Raw genomic sequence first — 13,259 nt, forward strand, 5'->3', positions numbered from 1 at the left:
ATATATATATATATATATATATATATATATATATATATATTTGTTTTTGCTTATGTTTTGGAAATAATTGTTTTTTTTCTTATAGCTAATAATGGCAAATTGGAAAATCCATGCAAAGTGTTTTAATTCTTTTCAATTCAGTTTATTTATTGGACTCTAATTTACCACCAATGCCATTGCAAGGCACGTTCGTGAGACAAACAGGTCCAGTTTACATCTAGAAACGTATCAAATCATACACAAATTCAATTACAAACATTCTATTTTTTCCTGGTTATAAAAGACACTCAGATTAAGTTTATTGTGCCAACTGGTATAGTTGTAAAAGAAAACCTATTGAATCCATTCAGTCAATGTCTTCAATATCTAACACTATGCAAGCACTGAATGATAGTGGAGAAGCATAATTTCTCTCATCTTGTATATGTGCTCAACAAAGGATAATTCTATTCTATTCTATTCTATTCTATTCTATTCCTAGCTAAATGGTTGTCATAAAAGAGATATTTCAGAACAAACTGAGGCACTTTAAATGGAAGGTTTATTTAAAAAACAAACAAAAAAACAGAAGAAAATTTAAATTAAAGACACTGAAACAGATCTTGGTGCTTCATTTCCAATACTAGCTGTTAAAATGTGTGTCTCTAGGGATCCTCAGGCATACGAGCAATTATAAAATGATTGCATGTGATATAGATTTTGAAGCTTCTCTTAAGAAGGTGGTCATTTGTTTAGACTCAAAAGTAAGAATCCAGAACTGCAAATTAAGCTAACTGATATATTACAAACTTTTTTTTTTTCCCTACCAGAGTCTCATTCCACTGAAAAAAAGACATAACGGAGTTTACAAATCCCTGAAACCTAAATAGCCCACGACGGACTCATAATTCAGACCAGTAGGCGGCGCCAACACTCGGTGTAAACCTCTCCTAGAGAAGAAGAAGAAGCGCTTCAACAGGAAAAACAATCACCAGGGATCATCACAAAGAGAAGAGACAGGCGGTGTTTTGTATGCTGACAGGGATGGAGGAGTACACCTCTGGGGATGATGTGAAGTTATTTTTTATTCTTATACATTCATAAAAAGCTCTACGGTTAACGTTTAAAATCCGTGTCCGTTTGTCAAAGCAGTTAGCTGTTAGCGCAGTCAGTTAGCTGATGGGTGTGGTTGCTCTCTCTGCATCATTTTCTCTTTGTTTAACATCTGCGATATTAAAAAAAAAAAAGACAGTGACAGGTGTACTAACTGAGGGACCATACATATACTGCAAAAATGATTTAATTCAATTAAACAGATAGGGTAATAAAACTAAACTGAAAATAAATCACTTGATGTTGCACTTATACTCAGAACAAGACAAATGCAAGGCAGTTATTTCTGTGTCCTTTTGGCCTCTTAACGGTGTCCAATCAGGGTTTAAGGTTAATGATAACTTTACTTATCATTAAAAAATAAGTAAAGTTATAGATTAAAATGTCTCCTTAAATAATATCCTAATCTGTAGGATAAAATTCAGATCTAACATGGGATTTTTAAACTCAGCTGACCAATGTTTTGCTAATTTTAAAGCCAACTTAACTTTTGCGTTGTGTCACAATCATAATAATGAATGAATCTGGAAATGTTTTTATTAATTTTTGTTTCATTTTAGATCATGTTAACATGTAAAACTGTTTATAAACCTTGTGGATTATTTCTGTGGGTGAAGTTGTTATTTAAAGATTGTCATCAGTCTGCTCTTTCTCTTCTACAAAGTCTAAAAACTGTTAATGAAGCAAAGAGAAAATAAATTCCATATAAACTGAATTAGCTGTACAGTGCTGTTTTTTACTGTGTTTCAGTGATGGATAGTATAGTTGACATGATATTCAACCTATACTACTAAATAAATTTTTTAAAAAGAGTGGTTTGCTGTTCTGTAAAACCAACTTCATGTTTCCTTTCATTGTGTTTCTTTCAAACCCATCCTGCAGGGCAACTTCAACACTGACGAGACAAGTGTCTTGGTGAAGGAGGTAAGATTTTACACCTTAAAATTATGAGTAGCAAACTTCATTCGAATGCAGTACATGTGAAAATTCCCCTGGTTGTTGCTTTGCCTCAGTGTATCGAAGGAGTGATCGGTGGAACAGACTATAACCACAACAAAGTGAACCAGTGGACCGCCAACATCGTTGAGCATTCACTGACTCACCTGGTGAAGCAGGGTCGCCCCTTCAAATACATCGGTGAGCCACCATTTGCACTATTCACATGTGACGATGTAGACAGCTTCTACTTGGTTAAATACATAAGGTGTAATGTGCATATGTGTAACACTGTTTGTTGTGATTCAGTGAATTGTACCATCATGCAGAAGAGCGGTGCAGGTCTCCACACAGCCAATTCCTGCTACTGGGACACCACTACAGACGGTAGGAGACGGTAGAGCTGGGTTGTGTGGCACTGAGTGCTAAAACCACCTGCTGATGATTTATTTGAGTATCTTTAAAATCATAGACTAAAACCAATGCTTTGGAAACTAATTCCAAAGCATTAAGCTAACAGTTATTTCAGTAAAAAGTTGTGCCATGAGAATTAAGAAAGAATGCTGAATTTGTATGGTTCATGATCAGTAACAAGTTCTTAAGGATGAAAGTAAACCAGCCATGTTCAAACAAGCTGTTCTTTTCTCTCTTTTCTTTGATTTCACCTCAAATTGTATAATTTGAAACAAACTACATCAAAGAATCACATTGTTTCACAAACCTCTTGCATTGATTGCAGTTTGACTGCTTGGTTAATGTTAATTTCTGTAGCCATCTAAGCTGTTGATTCTGTTTAAAGGCAACATTTTTGTAAATGTTTTTTTTTTTTTTTTTTGCATTTTCAGGAAGCTGCACGGTCCGGTGGGAGAACCGCACCATGTACTGTGTGGTCAGTGTGTTTGCTGTGGCGATGTGACAGCGGCGCCGAGCTGCAGACGCTCTCCCTCCAAGCGCCGTCAGCTCCGAAGCCGAGATCAAAGTGACACCAGGTCCTGAGACGAAATCCTCCCAGGACTCGGTTTCTGCCCTCGGGCAGCTCTGCGTATGTGAACTGGTGTCCGTGTGGATGAAGGTTATTTTCAGAAAACCGGGCTGGTAGAACTTATTTTCAATCAAAATAAATGACAGTCTGCAACACTAATTGGTCTCAATCCTCTTTGCAATAGTTGTACTTTCTTATTTATACTTAGAAAATGCTAAACGTCATGATACCTCATAAAACATTCAGCTCAAAGGTTAGACTACATTTTCTGATTTTGCAGAAAGATGTGGAAGAAAAAGGCGTGTTTTTGTAAATGTTAATTTGCTATAGTGTTTTCTATTAATTTATATTGACGTTATTTGTTCTGTGCATGTAGTTTGGAGGTCTTTTCTCATTTTCGGGGTTAAATTCCTTGAATGCAGCTTCAAAACTATTGATGTTCAGTAAATAAAAGTTAATGTCCATATTTTACCAGTGTGTGTATGTTATTTCTTTTACTTAAAGCAAATACTGTATATACTGTATATGTGTGTGTGTGTATATATATATATATATATATATATATATATATATATATATATATATATATGCATATATATTTATATGTAATGCAGTTCAAGTAATTGGCCAATAGATGTCAACAGAGCACAGCATGAAAACAGAACGGGTGCAGTCTTCACATATAAATCTAGATTTATTTTTAACTAGGCATTTATCTTATGTAACACTTCAAGTGTCTCAGAATGTTTTATTTTTTGGCATTAAAGGCTGCGTATTTGTACGAACAGAAGCATTCTGGCAATTCCTTTGCAGATACGGTGCAAAGACACTGATTCTCTCAAATGTAAAGTTACATTTAAGATTGAAAACAACTTTTAGTGATTTTTCTTTATACAGTTAGTCTATTTTGTGCACTCTGAATATCCAAAGTGATGAGACAAAAAGCATTTCACGTCACTATGGCTGCTCGACTGTTGAGTAAAAAGACATTTTCTTATGTAAACGTGCAAAATACATATTAATGCTTCTTGGAAATGCCTGTGCTTTACAATATCATGTGAAACATCTCATCATCAAGCATGAGCACATCACAGAAGCAGTGTGTGATAACCGCAAAGCTATTATTGGAAGAGTAAAAAAAAGCTGATTGCTTGCAGCCATAAAACTGGCGAGTTTTCTTCTTAAAAGCTGTTGCACCTCATCTGAGGTTGGACACCTGCATGCATCCATGCCAAAATGGGACACTAATACAATCACATTAAATGTGTTGGTTCTAGGTTATCCCTAAACAGCATGGCCCAAAGGCTGCAGGAAGGAAGGTGCTGGCTGGAAATATGAGCAATCATCATATCTGTTTGTTTGTAGCCACAATGAATCTAAATTTGTCTTTTCTTAAAAGCAGACATTGAAATATGAAATCGAAGAACTGAAAGACCAACAGAGGGACAGATGTGGCACTTTAAAGGTTACAAAAAGTCTGCTGAATTGGGACCACTGTGATGCTTCAGACGTTGCAGGACATACTGTGGCTTACGTCCCCGTTGACTCCACCTCTGATGCTGTTTTCCACATTAGGAACATCATAGATCGTGTCATTGAGAACATCAAATGTGGTGTCGTTTGGCACGTCGTCTGCGCTGTCGCTGGATGTGTCGGGAACTTGGTTGTTAGATGGTTCTTGGTGGACAGATGTCTCCAGTACCGCCCTCCCCATTGGCCTGTTGTGAGGGGAAGCAGAGGTACACAAGACGCAGAGGAAGGACGAGCAATCCCAGAGGCCCTGCGTCATGCTGGAGGAGAAGAGCCTCCGGCACGGATGGCAGAACTGGTAGAAAACCAGCATGAAGAAGATGGCCATGGCGTAGGCCAGCAGCAGCTGCAGCACCAGCAGAGGCGCGAAGATGAACTCGTAGAAGTCCGTTTTGTGCATATACCACAGCAGGAGCAGCAAGGCGTTCTCCACAAATCGCACCATGTAGTACACGGCCATGCGATACCAATTCTGGGACTTGTTGATGAGGTCCGGGTCGTTCAGCTTCACCTGCACGGCCGACCAGCAGAACATGTTGATGCCTGCGTAGAGAAACGTCAGCAGGCACAGCACAATGGTGGTCCCCACCCTGGTGAGGGTCTTCTCTATGTTCTCGGGGAACGGTGAGTGACTCTGCCAGAAGAGGATCCAGGGGTAGAAGAAGAAAACCGAAAAATTCAGGAAAACCACAGGCAGGACCCAGAGCTGCAGGACGGAGCTGAACAGAACTAGGACTACCACACGCGTGGCGATCTCGAAGCCTCTCCACAGGAAGATGCAGAGGTAAGCCATGGGTCGGATGTCCACCTCGTAGTCATCGTATTTGAGCTTAATGGCCAGGATGTTGCAGCGCAGCGCTCCATACACAATGGACAGAAGGGAGATCACCATCAGTGTGCCTAACAGAGAGAGGGAGAAAAAGAAGAAGGCAAAATCTGTTAAAAGTGTAGGACTCCACATCAGAGACAAAGTACCATGTACAGTTTGCGTCTGAACACTATGAGTTATAATCTGACTCTCTAAGGCACAGGTGTCAAACTCCAGTCCTGGAGGGCCACTGCCCTGCAACGTTTAGATGAGCCTCTGCTGCACCACACCTGAATAGAATAATTAGGTCATTAGCAAGGCTCTGTGGAACTGATCTACACAAGGAGGAGGTAATTAAGCCATTTCATTCCAGTGTTTTGTACCTGTGGAACATCTAAAAACTGCAGGACTGCGGCTCTTGAGGACTGGAGTTTGACACCCCTGCTCCAAGGTTTTCACCTGAGAGGCATTTAAGAGAGAAAAGCAGCATTTTTATCATCTGTACCAGTGGGGTTGTTACATAACTCCACTTGGACTCAACATCCAGCTCAGCCCACACTGTAGCACAGTTGTGACAGACTTGCACTAATTCCTCCCCCACACACCTACTCCTCTTCCTCACCTCTTCCGATGGACACCTCCTGCTGCAGCACGCAGATGTAGAGCTGCAGGGTGAGCTGCGGAGCCGATCCCAGGAAGGCCTGGATCACAGAGGTGCGGGAGAACGCGGCCCGGTGTGTGAACAGCTTCCCCTCGGCCTGACCCACCTGCCGCTCCACTTCTTCTGACTGACCCTCGCGGGGCATCTGCTTCTTCCTGGTGATGCTGACATAGGGCTCCTCCACTTGGCCCACGCTGCCATAGATGCAGAACGCCTCCAGACACCTGGAGCAGCAGAGAGCAGAGGCAATGACAAACTAATGCTGAATTACTCAGTCTGTTGCATATCATTACTGACTATAAAAATTGCTTGGTTTCTGCTGTATGTACTGTCATCTGTGAAACCTATAGAAAAAAATTATGTTCCTCAGGTGTGTAGCTTCCCTTCAGAAGAAGAGAAAGGAGAATGTTTGGTTATTGAAGTTGTAAACACTTTATAAATCATTAATAGACTGGAATAATGTTCATGCTGCCTTATGCTGAGGAGGAAATTCCCTTGAAATTGGTGGTTCAATGAGAACTGAAACACAAGTCAGTCAGCAAGCAGCATCCTGCTTTCACACCAATAAGATTTATTATAGAGTGGTCCGTCAAATCTCTTAGAAAACCTGTGAGGTCCGGGTTGAAATCACTCCCTAACAGAAGCAATTAAAAGTTTTTGCAACACAGACGTGAAGCAGTTTTGAGAAACTGTGGTTATATAACTAAATATTAGTTCAGTGATTCATCAGAAGCTAAATATTCAGGCAAGTTTGAGTTCACATAGTAAAGGTTTGTTTTTGGAGAAAACATTGGCTGCTTTACAACTGCTAGATATTATTTTTTTCTCACTTTCACTTCTGAGAATTTATCATGGATCGATTACGTTTCATTTTCAGCTTACATGTATTCTTATTTTAACATTTTCTTCTCCGATTTAGTTCATTCAGATTATTTACAGCATCTCGTGCACAAGAATGGTGAATGAAGGACGTCTTTGGCAACTGGTTACAGATTTTCACCTTTATTGTGAAGGAGCTGAAAGCTGCATGACTGTACAGACCTGGGCATTTCTGCATAGTGTTTGTATTTAAAGGGTGAAAAAGAAGCTGTAAGTAACAACTTTGGACCAATTAATGATCCTCCAATGAAGTAGTCATGTTTGAAAATTTTCTTGTAGCTTGATTATGACTACTTATTAATGGTTTAGAAAGTGTTAATAGCTTGAACAATAATAATTTGTAAACCATTTAAACTGATGTTGAATTTTGTTCTGCCTCATCTTACACTAAAAGTATTTTATGAGAAAATATCTAAATTTATACTTAAAACACTTTCTTTAAGCAGTACTTATTATTATTGCTTTTAATTTTTAATTTATCATACAATAAATTGATTAGTGTTGATTAGTGTTTCACCACAACAAACATAGTGAAACGCTGCAGCACTGAGATGCTGCAGAAGCGCAATAAGCCTGAGGTAATTTCACCGCTAGGGTTATTTACATCAGCATTTACTAGTTTGTCATTATGGAGGTCAAAAGAGCCATCAGTGTGAGGGAGCGTCAATAATTTTCCAATGCAATATTAAAGACTCTGAAGAGCAGACCGCGGGCAAACAAGCCGAGGGTCGAGTGGCGCTGATCAGCAGCCAATTAAACAGCACGACGTCAGGATTTAAGCCGCAGGTCTACAGAGAGACCAAATGTTTATCTGTTCAAAAACACGGCAGGAAAATCAGACACACGACTGGAGCGCTTAAAGCATTCGGACTGGAAGAGGGTTTCAGCTTGTTGCAGTTCTACAAGGGTTCCACACATTCATTTAAAAACTTTACTTCCTTTTGTCAGATCCAACATTACAAGGAGCTCCAAGTGCTTCACATTCATTATAAAATATAAAATGTTCAAGTTTCTCAAGACTGTAAGGCAGTTTGTTATACAGCAGGAAGGTACTGAACACAATGAAGAAGGGAAGTACATGAGGGAAAAATCAGAAAGGAGCTAAGAATGTCACAATAAACAATAAATCAATTAATCGCATGATAAATTAAAGCAAGTTCAATAATTTCTGTTTTTATAATTTATTGTTTTTCTCTTTCTACCAAAAACTGGCTGACAAAATTCTTCAGTCTGGCGTTGTTGTCTCATCTTGCCCTTTTTTGAAGGAACAATTTTGTTTACAGAGACTTCATAATTCATTTTAATTGTTTTTGTTGTTTTGTTAATTTGTTTTGGATATTTAAAATATCTTCTAAGTTCCAATGTTAAATATATGTTAGAATTTAAAGTGTATTGATCTTTAAGGATGTGCACATTGTCATGCCGTTACCTTTCTATTGAAAATGGTCTCAAAACAACAATATTATTATCGTTTATTGCAATAACTTCTGGGACAATTTATTGCGAAAGTTGTTATCTGACCGGCGTAAAAGGAACTTGAACTGTAACACCTCTGAACTGATGTGGATAAAGATGCGGTCCATCAGATATTCCCATGACCTGGATCTGACTTTAAAAAGATATTTTGGTCAGGATCAAGATTACAGTCGACTCAATGTCAAAGTCACTTTGCTGCAAATGCAAAGTGACTTGCATTTACAGTGACTTGCACTGTAAATGACTTGCAAGTCATTTCCAACTTCTACTTCACAAACCAACTTCTACAGTTGGTTTGTGAAGGTGATCTTCCGGTGCAACGTTTGTCCCTCCGCTCACTTTCCTTACTAACTTGCTTTAATTGTGGACTTTGTGCTCCAGAGGGCTTATAAACAGATTAAAACCCCAAAAGGAAAAATGTAAACAGAATGCGAACCTTGTACTGAAATGATTTTTTCTGGCTTCTGCTCTGCTGCACTATCAAGATGAACTTAAGTAAATTTTTTTGCATGAAGCATCTAAAAGAGGAAATGAGCTTTTGTGAAGAAAGAAAACTAGTTAGAAATAATTCAGAGACCAGAGAAGGCCGTTTTACGAGTCCAGCCCAACAACTGTTGGTGTCCCAGCTGCAGTGACAGAGTTAAAATGGTGAAGATAATTTCAGCGTTGTTGTGTCTGGATAAGACAAGAAAATGCCGCTTTGGCTGTTTGCAGCAGAGATAGACATTCCCCTCTCTGCTTGTGCTGTCGGTGATAAGCAGCCTGCAGTGACATGCGCTATTCTTAGAGCCGTGCTTCACCCAGGGAAGATGTAAATGTCTGAAGAGTAATGATTCAATGAGCACTGGAGGGGACAGAGACTGCTACAGGCCAGAGCGACAGAGACTGCTACTGGGGAACAACGTGAGAGCAAAACAGGTTGTCACCGAGTCATCAACACAGCCGTCTCGATTGAGGCATTGTCGCACAGAGAGTTTCTTCACATGCCGAGTCATAACCCTACAAATACTTCAGGGGTTTGACTGCAAACAGTGTCAGTTTCAGAGCTGCTAGATGACAGTAATGTAATTTAGGGCTCTACAACTCCCATATGTTCATAACACAGTTTTAAGAGTACACCACAATGATTAGGAAGCCCTGAAAAACTAATATTTCTCCTCATTCTCCAATATCTTCCCAACATTAAAATCTTTGAGGCATTGCCTGTACAAACACAGATGTGTCATAAAACAAACATTTTCAGAAGAGTCTGCAATTCTGGTAAGTGGGAAAGGATTTTCTATTAAGAAATGTTCTTTTCAAAAATAAACATTTTAAAAAGCAGAAACTAAACATTTACTTAAAAAGCTTCTGCTACACTTTTTTTTAGATTAAATTTTATTATGCACATTCAGTTTTGATTTGTGTAAAATTTGTGGCAACAATGGTTACATTTAGCCTGTTGTTTTATAACTTTGTAAAGTTAATTTAGTTACTGTATCATATTCGCTGTCTAGTGTTCACCGCAACAAACACAACATAGATAGAGAGCACAAGTAAAACTACCTTATTTCCCCATTACTGAAAAATAAAAAAATAAATCAAACATGTACCTTAAGAATGATTGGTGTTCTACACAAATTTATTGTATACAACATGACTGTGAAACATCTACAACTAGACACATTATCCTTGTGTAATAGCCTTTTGGCTGATCAGCAGTGCATAGCAACGAGTGGGGCAGGGGCAGTATTGTTTTATATTTCATGGTTATGGTAAATTAAAAATTATGACTGTTCTCTTTCTTTGTAAATTTAGAAAACTAATTAACAAATACAGGCGAAAACATTACTTCTTTGGGAACAGTAGTTAAAGCCCCAAAATGAGCTAATCATTAATTAAAATAGAATCCAACAAAACGTAAATTGGCATTTTTAAAATGGTTAAGAGTTTGAAAACTGGAAAACTTTGCAGATGAATAGGTTACTTTTTAAACTCATAATATGAAGTAAGTTTAGAATTTGATAGCAATTCAGGTTGTTACATCGTCTTACAAAAACAGTCATAACCTTTCATCTTTTCAACATTTCGTCACTTTACGTCACTAACTTTCATGTTTGTCATGACAATTTCATGCAATAGGCCAACATAAAGTAACCCCACAATTGGGAAGTAGAATTATGTGTGGTTTTACAAATAAAGATCTCAAACCTGTGGTCTGTATTGTGTAGTAATGGTAGCTTTTGTGATATTTTCCCAAGATTTGAACATTTCACAATCTATCAAATTTAGAATGGTTTTATTGCAGCTTTTCAACACTGTAAAGTTTTGTGTAACTTTTGTTCTACACAGAACCTTTTGTTTTGTGTAGAACAAAAGTTGGTTCTCCACAGTATGAACTCATTTGGGGACTAAATACAACAGTTTTCAATTTTTAACTGTAAAAACAAAATGAAAAGCCGTGCTGTATATCTTTTTCTTTCACAGTTGATGACTGTTTAGTGTTGGCATAGTACATAAAATCCCACAAAATTACAATCTTGTTTGTAACCATTAAAAATGTGAAAAGGTTTTACTTTTAAAAGCCACTGCTTAAACACAGATAACCAAAACAGATGCAAAATACTTTTAGTGGCTCTGCAAATCAGCCACTAAGTCAGCTGTCACAGTGCAGCCTAGATATTAGAGTGGTGAGTCGGTTTTACACCAAAGTAGATCTACTGCTGTTTGCACATTGATCACAGAGTTGGTGTGGGTGTGTGTGCACAACAGGGAGGTTTTCCTAAAAGCAAGATTGGTCTCATGTTCCTGTAACCAGATGGTTCAGTCAGACCGCAGAGATGCAGGTTTGGTTTAATGGTTCCTTCATCATTGCTGAGCTTCCTGGTGCTGAATTAATCTATTTTCAGACATGGATCAGACCCTGAGTGGGTGATTTTGATGAAGGTGTGAAGACTTAGCTGTCAAATGTCACAGGGGAATGTGGAACTTATCGATGGCTCTATTGATCAGATGTTTACTTGCGATCTAAATGACACTCACATGCATCATACTGCATCAACATGAGGACAACCAGACAAAAGCAGAGAGGGGACGCAAGCAACAACATGTGCGCAGAGCATTTTCAGCAACTACATCCAAGATGAGGCAGGTTAGAGACGATTCAAACACACACACACACTAGGTGAGTGCACACACACGCCCACACGCCTACACACCACTGATGGGGACATGTCCCCGTCTGACACGGCGCACAGCTGGAGGAACCCACTGCATCTCCACAGACAAACATGCCAGCTCTGACCTGACAATGGGACCGAGCTGCAGGATGTGCAGCAGCAGGACGAGGGGTCTGTCTCTGCTCAGGTCCCGGTGGATGAAGGTGAGGGTCAGCTGCACCAGGACGGACGGGACGAGCGTGAAGAGGAGGGTGAGACCCTGCCAGATCTGGTCTCCGGCGGAGCGGTACGTGGTGCTGAGGTACAGCGCTGCCGTGGTCTCGGCCGTGAACAGAGACACCGACACAAAGATGGAGCTGGGGAAGCGCATCCTCACTCACTCCACTCCGCCATCCGGGGGGATGCGGCGCGCTGCTTCGCCCCGGGTCCTCGCGTCCATTACGGGAACCACCGAGCCGTGCGGACGGCGTCGAGCCACCATACGGGCACGCCGCCTCTGCAGCTGCTAATCAGCGAACTGAGGCGTCCTCAGCCAATGTTATACCAAAGAGTTACGGCAGGGGGCGCTGTGTGACACCGAGGTTGACGCGATGACATGCAGTGATGTAGTCTGCTTTTCAACAACTCGAGCAAATTAATTGAGTTTGGTAATTAGGTTTAAACAGTGAAGATGGTGTAGTATACGCATTGTTCAGAGTTATACTGATTTACAGAGCTTGGAAGCCAATAACCCAGATTATTTAAAAAAATGTGAATAGGACTATTATATAAGACCAGCAAAAGAGCAGTTTTGTTGCAGAAATATTTACTTTATGATTAGTATAAGGCATGATCAGCTGCAGGTTGCTTTAATAGCGACCTTCAGCTCTTCTGAATCTTTGGATCTTGGTGTCTCTGCTTTTGCCAAAGATTTTCTGAGGTATTTGGTCATGAATGTTTTGTTGGCCAGTCAACAAAACTTTAGTTGACTGACTATAGTCAGTAAACCATTTACCTGACCTGCTGGAAAATGAAGTCAGTTTCTTCATTAAGCGTCTCATCATGTCCTTGGCATGTCTGTGTTTGGTGGTTTTTGATGACTTGACTCCTGCTTTACTCAACTCCTTGTCAACCTTTTATTGATCTGACTCTATTAATATTTATTAGTTATAGCTTTATATCTTAGGCCCTCTGTGGAAGCTGTTAGTACTGATAAATTTAAAGTAAAAACAAATCTTTTTTTTATATTCTCAGTCTTGCAACTCATACAGAATTCGTTCAACCCGTTTGGTAAATAAGAAAGCTACAAAAATAATTTCAAAGTGGAACATTTATGTGTAGTTTCATCCATGCAGATCTGGGTTGTCTGTTTCTGAGGACAGTTTGATCTAATTTCCTTTGCAGTCTGAGGTCAAACAGATTCAGGTTACACAAGTGTAGCTACATATTATCATAAATTATAAAAGGTGAATAAGGAAATTTATTAATGAAACATAGTACCAAGAAATATAAATTGTACTGCAATAAAAAAAAGTAATTTAAATAAATTTAGGTCAGTAAATACAATAATGAATGTTATGAATTATTCAGGATATCTAAACATGTGTCAGCCATCTGGCAGGACTGATTTTATCAGAGATCTGCTTCCTTTAACTTTTAGATGCAATGTACGAACAACATGGAGTAATTTGGTTTGGATAACACATGCTTAGGGTTATCCAATTAAAGTTGTATGTGGACTTGGGGAAACAGAAGAGA

General features: G+C 39.2%; 2 protein-coding genes across 2 annotated transcripts; one reads left to right on the plus strand and one right to left on the minus strand.

Annotated features, from left to right (window-relative positions):
• The first annotated feature begins 814 nt into the window (after positions 1-814).
• On the plus strand, positions 815-3,481 carry LOC114148215 (dynein light chain Tctex-type 1). Its single transcript, XM_028023308.1, has 5 exons — positions 815-1,050; positions 1,975-2,016; positions 2,106-2,229; positions 2,338-2,415; positions 2,874-3,481. Exons 1-5 carry the CDS (start codon positions 1,012-1,014, stop codon positions 2,942-2,944), a joined length of 354 nt encoding a protein of 117 aa, XP_027879109.1. The 5' UTR covers positions 815-1,011; the 3' UTR covers positions 2,945-3,481.
• A 197-nt stretch (positions 3,482-3,678) lies between these two features.
• On the minus strand, positions 3,679-12,447 carry xk (X-linked Kx blood group (McLeod syndrome)). Its single transcript, XM_028023306.1, has 3 exons — positions 11,648-12,447; positions 5,971-6,233; positions 3,679-5,440 (listed from the first exon to the last, which is right to left on the minus strand). The coding sequence occupies exons 1-3, from the start codon at positions 11,890-11,892 to the stop codon at positions 4,515-4,517; spliced, it is 1,434 nt and encodes a 477-aa protein (XP_027879107.1). The 5' UTR covers positions 11,893-12,447; the 3' UTR covers positions 3,679-4,514.
• Positions 12,448-13,259: the final 812 nt, after the last annotated feature.

This window comes from Xiphophorus couchianus, chromosome 7, assembly GCF_001444195.1.
Source record: "Xiphophorus couchianus chromosome 7, X_couchianus-1.0, whole genome shotgun sequence".
In the NCBI taxonomy this organism is placed as follows: domain Eukaryota; kingdom Metazoa; phylum Chordata; class Actinopteri; order Cyprinodontiformes; family Poeciliidae; genus Xiphophorus; species Xiphophorus couchianus.

Bases quoted from the DNA above. Each gene is read 5' to 3' on its own strand.
- LOC114148215 (XM_028023308.1), top strand. From the start codon at position 1,012: ATGCTGACAGGGATGGAGGAGTACACCTCTGGGGATGAT. The intron at 2,230-2,337 runs GTGAGCCACCAT...GTTGTGATTCAG, and splicing joins TCGCCCCTTCAAATACATCG to TGAATTGTACCATCATGCAG. The intron at 2,416-2,873 runs GTAGGAGACGGT...TTGCATTTTCAG, and splicing joins CTGGGACACCACTACAGACG to GAAGCTGCACGGTCCGGTGG.
- xk (XM_028023306.1), bottom strand. From the start codon at position 11,892: ATGCGCTTCCCCAGCTCCATCTTTGTGTCGGTGTCTCTGTTCACGGCC. The intron at 6,234-11,647 runs GTCAGAGCTGGC...CTGCTGCTCCAG, and splicing joins CAGCTCGGTCCCATTGTCAG to GTGTCTGGAGGCGTTCTGCA. The intron at 5,441-5,970 runs GTGAGGAAGAGG...TCTCTCTGTTAG, and splicing joins GGAGGTGTCCATCGGAAGAG to GCACACTGATGGTGATCTCC.